The sequence below is a fragment of the Diabrotica undecimpunctata genome, chromosome 3, assembly GCF_040954645.1.
Source record: "Diabrotica undecimpunctata isolate CICGRU chromosome 3, icDiaUnde3, whole genome shotgun sequence".
In the NCBI taxonomy this organism is placed as follows: Eukaryota; Metazoa; Arthropoda; class Insecta; order Coleoptera; family Chrysomelidae; genus Diabrotica; species Diabrotica undecimpunctata.
The window spans coordinates 79,037,862-79,056,743 of NC_092805.1; the positions used below are offsets into that span (position 1 = coordinate 79,037,862).

The 18,882-nt window shown below is 34.7% G+C and overlaps 1 protein-coding gene across 1 annotated transcript in view; it reads left to right on the plus strand.

Annotated features, from left to right (window-relative positions):
- Window positions 1-18,882, plus strand: part of LOC140435661 (prostatic acid phosphatase-like) — an 85,536-nt gene that overhangs the window by 49,645 nt on the left and 17,009 nt on the right. The window contains exon 4 of the mRNA XM_072524381.1: window positions 309-538. Within this exon, the coding sequence (XP_072380482.1) occupies window positions 309-538 (230 nt within the window). The remainder of the gene's footprint in view (window positions 1-308; window positions 539-18,882) is intronic.

The following is an 18,882-nucleotide window of genomic DNA, read 5'->3' on the forward strand; positions in this document are numbered from 1 at the left end:
GTATTTGTCAACGAGATTCGCATAGCTATGATGATTTACAAATTACGATAAAAGATGGAGTTTGAAAAAGCTGCATTTATTCCTAATAAGCCTAAGTAGAAGCTAAATTTTTTTCATAATTTTATTATTTAAAAGAATAACTGCTATTTTCCTTGTTTGTATTGACCGAGTAATACATAATATCTTAATTTTTTTATTTTTATTGGTGGATAGAATATATTATCGATTAAACAGAATATTGTTTTGTGATTGTTGTTATATTATTTGTTAAAATTTTCTGATTTAATGTGTTACTTTTATTTTTTTAGGAAGTCCAAAATTATTATGGAACGTCTTAAAAATCAAACATATTCTCCGATATTACAAAAATATTCAAACGTGATTGAATATATCTCACTTAAAACAGGATGGAATCCTATATCTCTACCAAATATTAAAACCCTTAATAGTGTCATCAATACCTACAAATCTTACAATAAATCCTTTGTGCCTGAATGGCAGTACACGTTAGAGACGGGCATTTTGGAGTATTTTTCAGGTAATAGTCCATGGGTATGAGCATATTGTTTCTGTCCTAGTTGGGAAATGATAAAGTATATTATTTGTTTGTTTTATTTTCCTTTTTCTTGCACAGAATGTTAACCACATTAGTTTAAAAAAAACATTCATAGTTTAACCGCAAAATCTTAAAACATTGAAATAACCGTTAACGTCTTATCTGTCAGTATAATACTAATACCAACTATCTTAAGATAATTTTAACAAAAAAAATATTTTGCAGTATTTATTGTTTTTAAACAGCAGCTGATATGTAACAAAATGTAAAAAAATGAACTATTTTGCACTACAAAAGAAAACTACTTTTACTATCTTTCATGTACCAAGATAACCATTTCAATCGTCGTTATCAGCCCGAACAATGAATATTAATTTTCGGAGTATTCGTCGAATCTTCTTTAATCAGTAATAATACAATTTATTATACATTGATTCAAAGATCCGTATTGAATTCGTGGATCATTGTACTAAAATAGTTGGCATACATTGAAAAGAGTTTTTCATTGACCAATCATTGGCAAAACTGTATCTTCGTTCCATTATTCGTTTTTTTTTTTAATTTAAAAACATACAAAACTTTCTAATGTTACACCTAAACTTAGACAAATATTCCTTATCGTTCAATTAACTTTCCAGTACACGCGCGGAGTACATACGTAATCCATTAAATTTTATAATATTTCTATTTGGACTATACTGAATATAAAGTTGCCTATCTCCTTATAACCTCAGAGCATAGTATAAGGAACTGTTTTAGTATGCGACTGTCGCTTGATGTGTATAGGTGTAAGAAATAAATTGTGTTCTGTTACCATTGCAATCCACGCATGTACTTGTATTTTGTATTCGGCAGTTAAGGTAAGTTTTCTGCGTAAAAAAGTGTGACAAATATTTATTTTTTATTTTTGTTTTAGTTATCAGCCATGTCCCGAGCAAAAAAAGTAAGATTCGGAGACTCTTATTTTGAAACAATGCTGATGGAATGGAATGATGAAATAGAGAACGAACAGAAGCCGAATTTAATTTGTAGTGACGACGACAGCTGGTCAAATAACTATAATGTTTAGCAATATGTATATGATGATGTTCTAGAATAAGAATGTACCACGTCTAAACAAAAATCGGAACAAGACTGTAATGAAGAGGTTCAAGGGGAAAAATATGAAGAAAAAATAATTTCAATACTATCTTGGCAAAGACAAAAAAAACAAAGTGGAGTAAGATGTGTCCTACGCTTACTTCAAGAACTTGTACAACAAATTTTTTTTTGAAGTTATATAATAATATCGTCAAATAAATTACGCGTTTTACCAACATCTATATTAAGAAGGTAAGAGCAAATTTTCAATGCTACAGAGATGCTAAAATGACCGACGTCGAAGAGATTTGGTGACTTACTGGTATACTCTTTTTAGCAGGTGTTATAAAATCTGAAAGACTAATAAATGTTTTGCAAATGTAGGGGATAATAAGAAAGGTACTGATATTGAAGCTATTTACTTGACAATGTCTCTAAACCTTATCCGATTTCTACTGAGATGTTTGCGGTTTGATGACTTTAATTATAGACAACAAAGGAGAGAGTTGGATAAACTTAAAATTAAAATATATTTGCGTTTGTAGATGGCAAATATGCATATACCCATATTATGGAGATTTACTGTGGACCACAACCAACTGGTCCTTTTGAAACTAATTGGAGTAACACAGAGGTTGTTAAAAGAATGGTTAAACCCATAGAAGGAACAGGCAGAAATGTAACCATGGATAACCTGGTTTACCAGTATACCTTTGGCCATGGACTTGCTTCAAAAGTCCTACCTATTGGTTTACCAGTATACCTATTGTTGGTATAATTCGTAAAAATAAGAGGGAGCCACCACAAGAATTGATAACGTATAAAAACAGAGACATACATTCTTCACTATTCGGATTCCTTAAAGAAAAATATACCTTGGTAACGTACATCTAAAAAAAAATAAGGTCGTATTAGCTGTTTTAAACATGCATCATGATGACAGTATTGATCCTGAAACAAAAAAACAAGAACAAACCCGAAATAATAACTGATTAGAACAAAACAAAATTCGGTGTGGATCTGGTTGACCAGTTGTGTGCACAATATGATGTTTCCCGAAACTGCCCACGTTGGCCACTCACCGTGTTCTTTCATTTATTAAATATGTCAAGAATTAATGCATTTTCCCTGTAAAAGTCTAATAATGTCACTGCATCACTCCCAAGAAGTACTTTTCTTCAGGAAATTTCGTTTGAGTTAATAAAACCACTGATATTAAGGCGACTAGACATCAATCACACATCAACAGAAATAAAAGAAAAAAATAAATTTCTCTTAAAAATAAATAAGGGAACTACTAAAGAAGTTTCGACTCGGTCTTCCGACCTTGGGCGTTGTCATATTAAGTTGTAGACGAGCAAGGAATAAGAGCACAAGAAAATGGTGCAGGGGCTGTGATCAGTGGACTTGCCCAGGACATTTAAAGCAAATATGTGTACATTGTGCTGAGATAAAACAAAAAATGCAGTCTAAATCAGATTAAGATGTTATCGTTAGGATATTATAGAACCTAGTTTGGTTTGTAACGTTTGGATGTAGGTAACTTTGATTTAAAGTATTTGTTTTTTAATTTTCATTGTTTTCTTTAATTTTTTTAATTTAATGTACATTTTACTTATAAAATACAGCCAAGTATAGATTGCAGTGGTATTATTAAAACCTTATTAAAACAATAACACTATTTTCCAATAATATTGCTTCTCCACAGCTCTAGTACGTATGGATTAGTGATGTAATTGAGGGTAAAACAATTAAAATTTACCCAAAACTGTGAGATGTAAACTACTAAAAATTTACCACTATATACGAGACTGACCTAGCGAAAACACATTAGGACCAAAGCTAAGCGAATTATATTGGACAACCGGCAGAAACTCTTGGTGTGTAGAAAACATCTTATTAAAATTTAAAATCTTATTAAAAAACCTTCGAGAAGGAGGGTAGTAGTTGTCATGAAGTCATGTATGGCTCATCTCTTTAAATTTCTATCTTCGGTTATTTTAATTAATTCGTAGATAAATTGCTTGTAGATATCTGTGAGCTGATCAATCCGTCTTTTTGGGTATATTTTGATTTTTTGCCTACTACCCGATATGTTTAAAATATTCTAAGTAGATGCACTTTACTTACTGAGCTTTTCTATTCTTTATGTATCATGTGCTTGTTTGTAGTCTTCAAACCATTTGTGCAATGCCGTTTTGATCTCTTCGTGATATTATAGCTTCTTCTTCTTCTCGTGCCACTCCTAGCGGAGATTGGAAATCATCATGGCCACTGCGACTTTGTTAGCAGCGCGCCTAAAAAGTTCAATCGAACTACACCCGAACCATTCACGTAGATACGTCTCTAATACTACGTCTCACGTAGATAGCTACGTCTCTAATATTACACCAATACCTCATGTTTGTTAGTCATAAAAGTTGTTTTTTTCATCCCCTGTACCGTTCCTTGTAGTAAGATTAGTTTGAGAATTTGGTATTTGCTGGTCCTTTAGTATAGGTTCAAAGAAAGATATTTTTATTTCCTTAACAACGTTGAACGTATCCATTCGCAACCTGTGCTTCTAACTCTTATCCAGGCAACACATTATTTTTACTTACGTAACCGGGCAACTCGGGTCCGTTTATTATTTTTTGATTTTTTATTAAAGTTAAATTTAAACTGTTTAGATTAAACAAGGGGCTACTATAGTATGCGGTCTACCTTAAGGGTGCGATCTACCTGAAGGATTTTCACAAAATAATAAAATGCAAGAAACATTTTGTAGACAAAATATTTATTCACAAGTAATAAACATTTGGAGCCAAATAAACACTTAATTAATAAATGAATAAAATCTACCAAATCTTTACTTTTGTAAATCTACCAGACTATTTTATTTGAAAAGAGGGGTTGATGTTTACGCATGTCCTGGAAAATCATTATGGTGTTGTTGCTTTTCATTATTATGTGAAAACCCTCCTGAGAAAGGAATATGTTAATTAGCAGCTCATGTATAAAGTACTGACATCAATATGAATAACAATCTTCACAAAATGAATAAAGCGCATAAGTTAGAAGAATATTTCCTATTATTTTACTTTTACAAATTAATACTTTGTCATATCAATTTACTATATTTATTAGTTGGGACTAAACCACAAGATTAGCTTATTCCCAGCTAGAATAGCAAATTGATATGACAAATTAAATTATTGTTAAGTATTAGATTAAAAAATAATAATAAAAATAAAAAAGCCATAAATAAGTCATTTATTTTTCTTTATTGCAATACTTATAAAACTTTTTTAGTTAACCAGTGATCATTACAAACATTTCTACTACATATTTCACAAATTTGTTTTTGTTTTCTGTCCTTTTTTGTTGGGCACATGTGACACATTTTTCCTTGGTAAAACTGGATAATTTTCTAATTTTTCCTTTTTATTGTGTGGTTCAACTTCCTGTAAGCATTTTTTAAAACACTATTGTGTTTTCTATTGTAGTACCTTTGATGGTCTTCTCAAATTTTGAGGCAACACTAGTTGTTCTGCTGTCGTTGTAAGAAGCAATCTTTTTTTTTCGATTTTTGTTTTTGTTTTACTTTGGATATAAATTTGTCCAAGTAATAAATAAGGCTACCCTAGCCACCTCTAAAATATTCATAAAAAATGCAAAACGCCAACGGTTAGTTCGTCTTTTGCACGTATATTTATAAATCATTGGGTTTAGCATATCGACACCACATTTTGTACTATTAAAATGGAGTATCATATCTGGTTTTTTGTCAACATCATCTGCACAGTAAGCATTGCGATGCATAGACAGGACTACGACACTTCTTTGTTTTTTCGAAACGTAAGAAACAAGAGATGCTTTTGGAGTGAATCCGAAAATTAAAGAATTCTCTAAAACGATTCCCGGGGAAAAAATATATTATTTTTTTTTTCACTGTGCCCACAAGAGTTAGTGAATTTGCTAGTAATTAATGTGCAAGAGCAAGATCAGTGAAATAGTTATCGCAGGTCACATTTCTCTTGGAATTATAATAAGGCTCAACAAGTTGCTTTACAGCTTGAGGTACAAGACCTTTGGCTACTGTATTTCTGTTTTTTCCTGTATGTGGTATTCCACCTAAAGGGTAATATGATTCCGAGTCACAGGTCCACCATATTTTCATGCCATACTTAGCTGGCTTTGAAGGCATATACTGCTTGAAAAGACACCTACCTCGATACGGAACAAGTTGCTCATCTCATCGTCATGTTTTTGCCTTGTAAATGGTATTTCTGAAAGTTTTGGTTGACTTGGTTCCACACATCAGTAGATAGATAGGGTTCCTTCTGGAGCGGAAGTGACGTCACACGTCGATCGTCAAGCGTACGTATCCTCATGGGTCAAGGCCACGCCCCCCTCGTGACGTAGGAACGTGCCTAGGGTCTCGAGGCCACGCCCCTCGACCAATGGTGACGTAGGAACGTACCTCGTGTCTCTAGACCACGCCCCTCGGCCAATGGTGGTGTAGGAACGTCCCCCCATGTCTTGCTGACCAATGGTGGACGTCCTCGTGACGTCGGAACGTGTCGTCAACCAATGGCAGCATAGCAGCGTCAGTGGTGGGATTAGCAACACCCCCAGCGACCAATGACAGCTCAGAATTTGAATAAACATCATAGAAATGGCGGTATAGCGATAAGGGACCAATGGTGACATAGTAACGCCCTCCTCGTGACGTCGGAACGTGTCGTCGACCAATGACAGCATAGCAGCGTCAGTAGTGGGAATATCAGGCCAATGGTGGCATAGTAACGCCCTCCTCGTGACGTCGGAACGTGTCGTCGACCAATGACAGCATAGCAGCGTCAGTGGTGGGAATAGCAGGCCAATGGTGGCATAGTAACGCCCTCCTCGTGACGTCGGAACGTGTCGTCGACCAATGACAGCATAGCAGCGTCAGTGGTGGGAATAGCAGGCCAATGGTGGCATAGGAACGTCCCCCAATGTCTTGCTGACCAATGGAGGACGTCCTCGTGACGTCGGAACGTGTCGTCAACCAATGACAGCATAGCAGCGTCAGTGGTGGGAATAGCAGGCCAATGGTGGCATAGGAACGTCCCCCAATGTCTTGCTGACCAATGGTGGACGTCCTCGTGACGTCGGAACGTATCGTTGACCAATGGCAGCATAGCAGCGTCAGTGATGGGAATAGCAACACCCCCAGCGACCAATGACAGCTTAGAATTTGAATAAACAACATAGAAATGGCGGTATAGCGATGAGGGACCAATGGTGACATAGTAACACCCTCCTCGTGACGTTAGAACGTTTTCCTCGACCAATGATACCACAGAAACGTGTCCTCGACCAATGGTGGACATCCTCGTGACGTTGGAGGCCAATGGTGTGCATCAACGGCCAATGAGAAAGACGTGCATCGAGTAATGGTGGAGTCGTACCACAATATTAACGAAAAGACGCCCCCAGTCCCCCCCATTCCCCGAAAAGACGCCCCCCCCAATAATAACGAAGCTACACGTCCAACGTAACCAATGAGAACGATGTTCAATCGCTGGTCGGTGACTGCGTTCTATGAATTGACAAAGAGAAGAAGACGAATGACAGAAAAAGAGAGCAATTTTTCCTCGTATTTTTTTGTAATTAAAACCTACAACCATTAGCGTAAAACTTCTAAATTTTTTCAATTTATATTTTACGAGTTACCTCGTATATATTTTATCGATTACCATAATAACAAAAATTCGTTTATTTTTCAATTTATACTTTACATGATCAGTTGAAATCTTTATAAAATAGATCTTGCTACTGAGAATAATGACATCATCGGATACGCCGGCTATTAAAAATGTCTCACGCGATCACGATATATAGCCGGAAACACGTGCACATTCCAATTCCATTATTTAATGTGAGATAAAATATATTCGCATGGAGGCAGGAAGCAGGTGCACAATCCGGTCTAGTTAATAATTAAGCCCGGCATGTGATGCATAAATGAATAGTCTTACGAAATATTGCGCAACATAGTTTTAGCGTGGGAGAGGCAGTTAGATAAAGAGCAGATGCACTACATATCGTCAGTTCAATTCTGATCATCCTTCAGACAAGTTGTGTGTTTTGTGCAGCGTCAGCAATTATACAAAGTACCGTTCGGAGAAGTTCTGTGTTTGTGAAGTGCCGGCAATTATATATACAAAAGTAAGTTTTATAATACTTAACCTTTTTTATATCATTTAGAATTCATCATTATCTTTACTAATTTCCAATTCTTAATAATTTTTCTGATTTAAACATTTTATTCAAATTACTTGGTTATATTCTCCGTTCTAAAAAAAAATGTTTGTAAATAGTGCGGTATTTGTAATTTTTTGTTTCTATGAAAGTTTTGTTAGTTAAAACTATTTCATTGTTAAATTAAAAAATATACATATTATAATAGATAGAATTTTTGTAAAATAATATTGCTAGTCAAAGATATTTCACTGTTAAATTAAGAAACTGCTAGTCAAAGATATGTTACTGTTAAATTAAGAAAATACATATTGTTGCAGATGGACCTAAAAAAGATTAATGCATCCTCTCTGCTTACAGAGAAGAAAATCAAGACAATTAGAAAGCTGAACAGCCTACCCGTAGGAGTACCCCAGAAGATAATTGCGGCAAGAGAAGTCGATACGAAATTTGAGAAATCCATCCTTATTGAATTAGAAAAGGAGGTGACGTTCTTGCCGCAAAGGGTGGTTGAACTCTACAGGCCGCATTTGGAACATTTCAGCGAGGGAAAGTACAGCTTGGTGTTCCGAGGAAACGTTGCCACTGGAAAGGTGCAGCCAGCCGCCTCGTTTGAAATAATAGAAAATTAGAGGATTAAGAAAATATTGGTGAGTTTTTCATTTATTGATTTATTGCTTTTTACTTAATCATGAGTAACATTGGTGATCTTAGTAGTGACATTGTACAACATTTAATTCAAGCGCGTGATGTTTTGTTTCGAAATTATACACCGCGAGAAGCGAATATTTGGTTAAATCACATTAAAAGGCATTTGACTTTGTTTACTAAAGCGATTCGGTGTGGGGACTTGGAATTAGCTAAATTACGGCAACTACAGACAAACGCGGGGCATTTAAAGACAATTAAATCGGAAATTCAAAATTTAGGTCTTCGCGTGGGTGGTGGAATTACTAAACATCGTCGGGTTAAATGGGAAGATGTAAATTCCGCATTCAAGAGTAGAATCAGAACAGGTATAATTATTAATCTAGGACACAAAGATTTAATGCAATTTTTCGGGGATTGTTTTAAGTTATTTAGAATTCGAATTAAAAACATTTTAAAAAAATTAAATATGATAAAATGTAATATGACATTATGTGGAGAATTTATTAGAAAATCAAATCAAGGAGGTGATATTAACCAATTTAAATATTTTAATACCCAAAACGAAGCCATAGACGCAGGAACGGACTTGGTTTTATGGTTTCACACAAACATAGTCGATAAACTAATGTCTAAGCTATCGGAATTTGAAGAAACGGGATCAGGGTGGGCTTTGAAAAAAACAGTTTCTTTAGAAGTCAATATAAATAAATATGAAGTGGGAAATGGAGCTACGTCGTTCATTAGACTACCAGAACAAATCCAAAAGAAGCACGCATGTATTAATATCAAAAACGATGATGAAGCATGCTTTTTTTGGAGCATAGTTTCAGCGAGTTATCCAGCTAAATGCAGTTCAGATCGTACATCTTCATATCCACATTATGCGACTGTCTTAAATATCGATGGGCTAGAGACACCTATGACTATAAAGGGTATTTCAAAATTTGAAAAGTTAAATAATATTTCTGTAAACGTGTACGGGTTAGAAATGAATGTTGCTAAAGAGAGAACATTTTACGTAACAACGCCGGTAAGGCTATGCAAAACCAAATTAACTAAACATGTAAATTTATTGATTGTACAAGATAAATATTTTCCAAAATTGAATGACTACGAAGCACCTATGGCTCACGATGAATCTGTAGAAATTAAGTATCATTATTGCATGATTAAAGATATGTCTCGACTTATGTCCAGGCAGTTAAGTAAGAAACGTAATAAAAAATTTTTATGTGATAGGTGTTTGAATTATTTTAGTAGTTTTGACAGATTAAATGATCATGCAAAATACTGTGAGAAAATTAATGAATGTAAAGTTTCTTTTCCATCATATCAGAATGTTGAATTTAAAAATCATATTTATAAACAAACAACTCCTTTTGTAGTCTATGCCGATTATGAGTCAATGTTGAACAAAGTTAAAAATAGTCCATTAAAATGCAAAACAATTAAGTATCAGCAGCATAAAGCCTTTAGTGCAGGTTATTACGTAAAATGCTCTTACGATGAATCTCTATCGTTTTACCGAAGTTACGCAGGTGAAGATTGCATGGAGTGGTTTGCCAAGGAAATGACGTTGTTGGCGGCATTTGTGCAAGGAAAAATTAAAGATATTGTACCTATGAATGTCACACCCAGTTTTAATGCATCTAATTGTCACATTTGCGAAAAAACGTTTTCAGATAAGGATGTAATTGTTCGTGATAATGACCATTTTACCGGAGATTTTCGAGGATTCGCACACCAAGTGTGTAACTTAAATTTCAAAAAACTTTTCGTTGTCCCAATTTTTTTTCATAATCTTAGCGGTTACGATTCGCATATGATGATTAGAGATCTTGCGAAAAATGGTAGTATCAGCTTACTACCAATAAATAAGGAAAAGTATATTTCATTTACAATATACGATTCTGAGGTCAGTATTAAGTTGAGGTTCGTTGATTCACTGAGATTTTTAAATTCATCATTGGACAAGTTGGCTGCCACATTGCAACCTGAGGATTTAAGATATTTAGCTAGCGAATTTCCAAATACCACTCCCGAACAAATGGAATTATTGAAACGAAAAGGCATATTCCCGTACGAATATATTGAGTCTTTCAATAAATTGAATGAAACGCAACTACCATCAATTGATAAATTTTACAGCTCATTATCGGGTGAACACATCTCCAAAAATATGTATCATCATGCTCAGAATGTTTGGCAGTCATTCGGTATTAAAAATATTTTGGAATATAGTATGTTGTACATGAAAACTGATATTATGTTACTGACTTGCATTTTTGAAAATTTTCGACAAAAATGTCGAAGTACATACAGTCTTGATCCTGCATGGTACTATACCATGCCTGGATTTTCTTTTGATGCAATGCTTAAATATACTGGATGTAAACTTGAACTGCTGAATGATATCGATAAAATCATGTTTATTGAGAAAGCTATCCGAGGTGGTATAAGTTAAGTAAGTAATCGGTATTCTGAGGCAAATAACAAATACATGCATAATTATGATCCATCAAAGCCTAGTAAATATGTGCTATATTTAGATGTCAACAATTTGTATGGTTGGGCAATGTCTCAATTCTTACCATATGGGGGTTTCGAGTGGGTCGATACCAATATTGATGTCTTGTCTATTCCTGACGATGGAGATACAGGATACATATTACAAGTGGATTTGGAATACCCAGAACACTTGCATGACTTACATCGAGATTTACCGTTTTGTTGCGAACATCGTGTGCCACCAAGAAGTAAGCTTCCAAAACTTATGACCACCTTGTACCATAAAAAAGAGTACACTTTGCATTATCGCAATCTAAAACAAGCTCTGAATGCAGGACTCAAACTAACAAAAATCCATAAAGTGTTGAAATTCAAACAGAGCGCTTGGCTTAAGCCATATATCGATCTTAATACAAAATTGCGAACTGCAGCAACTACAGCATTTGAAAAAGACTTGTACAAGTTAGCCAACAACGCCATATTTGGTAAAACGATGGAAAACATTAGGAAACATCGCATTGTAAAACTTGTATCAAAATGGGATGGAAGATATGGAGCGAAAATTTTGATTGCTAGTCCAAGATTTCATAATAGAACTGTGTTTAATGAAAATTTAATGGCAATCGAACTTAACAAAACAGCTCATTTTCAACAAACCATTGTACATCGGCATGTCAATTTTAGATATATCCAAATTGTGTATGTACGATTTTCATTATAACTTTATGCTGCCATATATGGGAGTTGAAAATTATAAGCTAATGTATGGGGACACTGATAGTTTTATCTATAAATTAAAATGTGATGACGTTTACAGAGATGTTATTAAAGCAAATTTATCCAAATTCGATACATCAGACTATTCTGAGAATAATATTTATGGAGTACCTCAAGTCAACAAAAAAGTTCTCGGAATAATGAAAGATGAGGCAAACGGTCGCATTATGACTCATTTTGTCGGACTTAGATCTAAAATGTATTCGTTTAAGATTAGTACGACGGATGAGGATCGAAATGCATTGTGGGATAAATACAAGAATAATATGGATGATGCAAATATTGAAAGACTTGCAAATAATTTAGGCGTCACAAAAAAATCTAAGGGTGTAAAATATTCAACGGTAAAAAATGACATTACTTTCGATGATTATGTTAAGTGTTTAAACGAATTTACAACTAAAAGTGTTTCCCAATCAACGTTTCGTTCCTACGCCCATGATCTTTTTACAATAACACAAGAAAAAATTGCATTAAGTCCGTATGACGATAAACGTTACTTGCAACAAAATTCTCATGACACTTTACCTTGGGGTCATTATGAAACCACAATGATTGAGTAAAAACAAAAATTAATAAATGAAAACATAACCAATTTTTTTATAGCTTTATCAATCTCCACACGAAAATGGACTGGCTATTTGTTAAATGAATATGTAGAATGATAATTGTAATTTAGTGAAAATCAACATTTGTAATTATTATAAGTAGAAAATAAAAACTCTAAAAAATATACATCGTTTTCCTGTAATTTTAAGTCTCAGCTTATCTTTTCCAGCGTTGTGAGACATTCAACGTGAAAATAAAAAAGACATGTTTGCATAAATAGCATTTATTTTGATTATTACATAAAATCATTTACAACTTTAATTTTATAATAATATAAATATTCTCTTAAAGCATTACTTAACAAAGTGTCTGTGGAAATTTCGCAAAACGCAGTTAGAGCTTCAAGTGGTCCATATAAACTGCTTCTGCTGCAAAAGTTTGATTGTATCAAATCGATAACATTTCTATAATAAGCATAAAAGTGTAAATTATCCAATAACGATACACGATGACACACCAGACTGCTGTTTACTTCTAGGATTTGGTTGACATCACTTTCATCTAGATAGTATTCCAGACCATGCTTTTCAATAACAAGGAACTTGGTTGAATCATACACTATTTGTTTAATTTTACAATAGTCTCCACAATGAAACTCGATAGGATTGTAATCATCTTGAGAGGTGCTGTTAAAGAAATCGCAAATCTTCTGCTTAAAAATTCCGATTATATCATCCCACTCGAACGTGTTTAAACTAATTCTTGCATTCTTGTTGTGCTGACACAAAATAATGGCTGATGAGAAATGACGAGCTGGAGAAAGGCCAACTTTGATTATACAGTTGACAAGTGGAAAGGATGCTTCTAGTAAATAATATGGTTCATTTTTGGCTGCTTCTTCGAATTTCGCCAAAACTCTATCTAATTCAGCATCATAATCGATATCATCTGATGGTGAATCAGCAGCTACCACCATATCGTCTGATGAACTATAACCACTATCTTGAGAACTCATATTGATGAACTGGCAGGAACAACTGGGCATGAGCTTGCAGCATTTATGAAATTTATACTTTTTGTCACCCCCCACTCATTTAGTGTATATCTACGCGGTGTATGTAAAAGTAGATCCTAAATGATATCTTTAACGTTAATCCAACTATTATGGCTACTACCGAATCCCAACCATTGAACATACATCTTATTTCCACGTCTGCGCAGTACTTTCTCTACTAAATATATGTCTTTATTTTTTGTTTTCTGTAATTCTTCTTCGTAGAATGCTCCTTTGATAGGCGCTCCAGTCATATCTTCAATCAAGTATGTTGTGGGATTCGTTATTTTAATTTCAGTAATTTTAAACAGTTCTGTTGTCCAATTCGGTTTATATCCCTTATCGAAAATGTGTTTATTTTTACTAATGCGAACCACGTCACCAACTTTCAATTTTCTTGGACCGGCAATTTTCAAGTGAGTATAATATTTTCGTAAAATTTCATTTTCGTTAGATTTATTAACATCAATAGGTCTAAGTCGAATTTTGCTGTGTTTCGTGTTGTTGTACTCTTTTGTAATTTGAGGCAAGATATCAATCCATTTGTAAGTTCCATTAAGACTGAAATACTTGTAAAGTTTTTCCTTCAATGTTCGAATAACTCGTTCACATATGGCTGCTTTTTTAACACTAAAGGTATTATAGTGATTAATACTATGCTTTTTCATGAGATTTTGAAACTTGGAATTGAAAAATTCTGTGCCTTGGTCTGTTTGTAAATTTTTCGGACATCGTCGAGTATGAGCGAGAATATCCGAAAATGTTCGAGTAATTTCCTCACCTGTTTTCGTCTTTAATGGTCGAGTCCACACAAACTTTGAAAAACAATCAATTACAACAAGAATGAGCTTGTAAGATTTATTTTGACTGGCATAAGGCCTCATCTCAGCAAGGTCCATTTGCCACAAATCATCTAATCCTTTAATGATTGTTCGTCGACGAGGATAATTTTTTCGTGCAGGCTTGTGTAGCTCGTTAACTAGTTGTATCTTCTCCTCGGTAAATGCCATGTCTAGCTTCCAACGATTCGATTCTTTGAACTAACGCTAATTCGTTGTTCCGTTAGCTTTATAATGTAAGAGGTAATCTTCCATTGCATTAAGACGCTCATCTAAATCATGTGATTTAAGATCCGCCGTTTTAATCTTTTTTTCTATTTCCAACGTTTTCATCATAATTTGTGCATTTTGGTTGGCGGCATCTGTAATATTCTTCGTCATTTCTTGTTTAAATATATCAAGATCATTTTTAAATTCATGCATTTGTTTTGATAAATCAGATATTTTCGAAGCAGTCATTTTATTCTCATCAGACAACTCGTTAACTTTTTTACTTAAATTAACTTCTATTTTACTAATGGAGTTTGAGATTTTTTGTTCGAGTTGAGTATCTTTTTGAATTCTATTCTTTTTGTATCAAATTAATCTCTTTTCTTAGAAAAGTTTTCGCACGAACAATGCTGTCATCTACATATTTCTTATTGGAAAGATGATTACCTGCTACAGGAGGATCTCGTGTAATGTCTTTATGTACTTCATGTATCTGGTTTTGTAAATCCAAAATGGATTGCTTTAAGCCTTCACGTAGCTTTTTAACAACTTGTTCATTAGAACGGTAATGATGACGACCAAACTTGTCAACACTCATGTTGGAAATGATGTTCCAATAATCCAAACATTAATATATAATATCTGCTTCACGTAATTCGTTGGTAATGGCAACAATTTCGTTATTGTGGGATGTGTTTCCTGCTTCTTGGGAAGCAACCAGCAATTTGAGTCTGTCGCATAGTTCGTTTGGATCATCCCAATATACATATTCAATAGGATTATCGTTGTAGATCAAATGAGAATTATCGACGAGCCCTGACCCTTTGGAGCTAGATGGTGAAGATAACGATGTTCGAGGAGACGTTGTTATCGATGATGAACGAGTCGTTTTTGCTAAACGAACAAGACCTTCGAAAGGTTGTCTCTTTAATGCAGTAGATCGAGTTTTCGGTGGCGATTTCTTTGTTGTTTCATCGGTAGGTTTAAATAGCGGTTTGATAATATGATGATATTTTTTCCCAGTTGCACCTTTAAGACGACCTTTGGAATCCAGATGAACTTCTGTACTATTTAATAAACTTTTATAGTGCTTTAAATCTGTCTCATTATAATCTTCAGGGTTATCATAGAAAATTAGTTGGTATAGACCTGGCGTTCCCGGCACCCATCCTCCTTCCCCACTACCATCACTGATAAATTGTATACTACCTTTGTTTTTGTTAAAGTTTATTCGTCGTTTACCCAACATCCAGCCAATTTCATCATTGTAAATAGGTCCGTAGTTTTTATCAATTTTATTATCTTTCATCCAAAATTCTTTTATACTTATGGCTCATTGGAGGATATTGCTCGATATATTCATCAATAGCCTCTTTCGAAACATTATTAGGATCAAATATGTCATGTTCGTTAACTTGATCGATTGATACTGCATCGGAAAATACATCATCATCTCTGGCTTCTTTTTTTATCTCTTCCTCCGTTTTCACCTCTTCTTTTTTAACGTGTCTAAGCTTGTTATTAATAGCATGATGCAACGTTTTTGACGATTGCGCAATATCTGTTAGAGGTTTAGCTATGGGCTTAAAGAGTTTATTTAGCGACTCATCTTGTTCTGTTTTACCTAACTTTAATGCCAAATACTTTTTGCGAATGACACGAGCTAGTTCGGCAACTTTACGCGTGCGCGCAGCTACCTCTTTGTCTGACATATTGTTATACAATGCGTGTTTTTCGATCATACCTACAGTTTTATAAACTTGTCGAAACCTTTACGATATCGTCCGTTAGAAATATCGAAATCCTTAACAATGACGAATGTACCGTATTTGTCCTTCCAACATTCGGAACAAAATTGTTTAAATTGCTCAAATGTCATATCAGGTGATACGTGGTCATCAAAGACGTGTTTCAAATTGAGCTCATCTTGCTTAAACAATACAATAAGATTCGCATTATCACGTAAAAGTTGTTTGCCTGCTCGACTGTATGATTGACATAGGTATGCACAATCAATGTCTTTATGTCTACCCATACAGTAATATTCACGTATTGTTTGTTGTGGATCCGTTGATACGTCATCAAATATGAATATTGAGTTTGGTTTAGCTTTACTTGGGCTTATAACATCATCATTATCTTTAAATGGAAAATAACCTACTTCTTTCACAGACTCCAACACTTCCTTCAAAAATTGATACTTGGGCTGAAACAACGACATTGAATAAACGTAAACATTTTTGAATTTAGCGCCATTCAGGTCAAAAAGTAATGCCAACATAACATTAGTTTTTCCACATCCGCTTGGACCACATATGATAGCACGAAATGAATGTGGTAGCAATGCACCATGTTTGCTGGTTCTTGTCACGTTGTCGACAAAATCCAAGTTTTCCACTACTAGTGTCTTGTCTTGTTGAATGACCTTCATCTTGTGATTGAGATGTATTTTGTACACATGGTTATATAAAGACATTTTTCAAAAAGCGATTCATTTCAATGTTGATCGTTCAAGGTGAAGGAGTGTTGAATTCTCTGATCAATAGTCTACCGTTTGAATTGCATGCTCCTGGTTACCAATATCTAGGACCTGGAACTAAATTACAGAAACGTCTAGCTCGTGGAGATCCGGGGATAAATCCGTTAGATCGAGCTGCGAGAGATCACGATCTCGCATATTCCCAAAGTAATTCATTGAAAGATCGACATAAAGCAGATTGGGTGTTGGAAAATAAAGCGTGGGAACGAGTTAAAGCAAAAGACGCATCTTTGGGTGAAAAAACCGCTGCCTGGTTAACTACTACAGCAATGAAAGCTAAACGAAAACTGGGTATGGGTATAAAACGTGGTAAAGGTGTTGGTTCATTTAAGCGACATGTGTTACAGCCAATTATCAAAACATTAAAACGTGCTCCTCCGTCACCAAATCTGCGTAAATCCGCTCTACTTGCACTTGCAGCAGCAAGAACAGCCGTTAAGAATGTAGGTGGGAAGAAAAATGTACGTGTTCCAAGAATTATTCCATTTGAACCAAAATCTGGTGGGATTTTACCTTTAATCCCAATCTTTGCAGGCCTATCAGCTCTCGGAAGCCTCGCTGGGGGCACAAGCGCGATAGCGAAAACTGTTATCGATTCAAAGAATGCTCAAAAGAAACTAGAAGAAGATAAACGTCACAACAATGCAATGGAACATCTAGGCAAAGGATTATACCTGCGAAAAAACGCTAAAGGTGGCTTTGGATTATATTTAAAAAAGGCAAAAAACTTCCGCTGAAGCTACCTAATAGGCCTTTAACCAATGTAGATTTAAATAGATTTGTTAAACTACTTAAAATTTCAAATTTCCGCGGCGTGTTCATGCGAGATAATTTACCACGTAGCCCTCGTAAACATGAATGTGCTATTATTAATCTCGACATTTCCACAAACCCCGGTACACATTGGGTAGCTTACAGAGAGATAAACAACGATATAGAGTACTTTGATTCATATGGTTGCTTGAAACCACCGCGAGAACTAGTATCCTACTTGAACGGTGGAAGAATTTTCTACAATAACGATCAATATCAAAGTTATAACCAAATTAACTGTGGACATCTTTGTTTAAAGTTTCTCTACAATGGAACCATCTAACGATATATTGAGAAGTGCCATTTGCATTTTTATGAAAAATATAACGAGCGTTGTTTGGTATGAACTACCTCAAGATATTCGTCGCGCACTAGAAGATTATTTACCCTGCAAGAAAGACTATGATAGACATGAATGGAGTGATGTTTGCGGCATGTCTATGGAAAGTAAATGTGTATTTTGTAAAGTGTCATAATATGAGAAAAATTTGTAACAGTATAAGAATAAATAAAGGAATTTTTAACATATTTTGCTATTTAATTTCATACACCTATTCAAATGTATCAGTCATGTCTCGATTGTTGACCTTGACAAGTACTTCCAACGAGTTTTCGTTTACTCCTCAAGTACCTCTTGTGCTTGACCCTAACCGACAGTATTATGTAGCAGTGTTGGAATTTCATACATTTATTTCGATTCCAAACATCGATGGCGAAAAGTTTTACTACTACGAGAAAAATGATCGAAAAAAGTTGTGTAGCATCGATATTCCGTCTGGATCTTATGAAATTACCGATATCGAAACGTATATTTATAACGCATTAATCGATAAATATAATTCGATTCGAGATAATGAGTTCATCTTAAGACCCAACAATAATACGCTCAAGTGTGAAATCTTTAGTCAAGATCATGCTGTTACTTTCGAGAAAGATGACAGTCTCGGCAAAATATTGGGTTTCTCATCAAACAGAATATTGGTGCCAGGAAAAATGCATTCTTCGGACCAACCTGTAAACACTATAAAAGTATCGAGCCTACTTTTTGAATGCAACATTACCGAAGGAGCCTTTTACG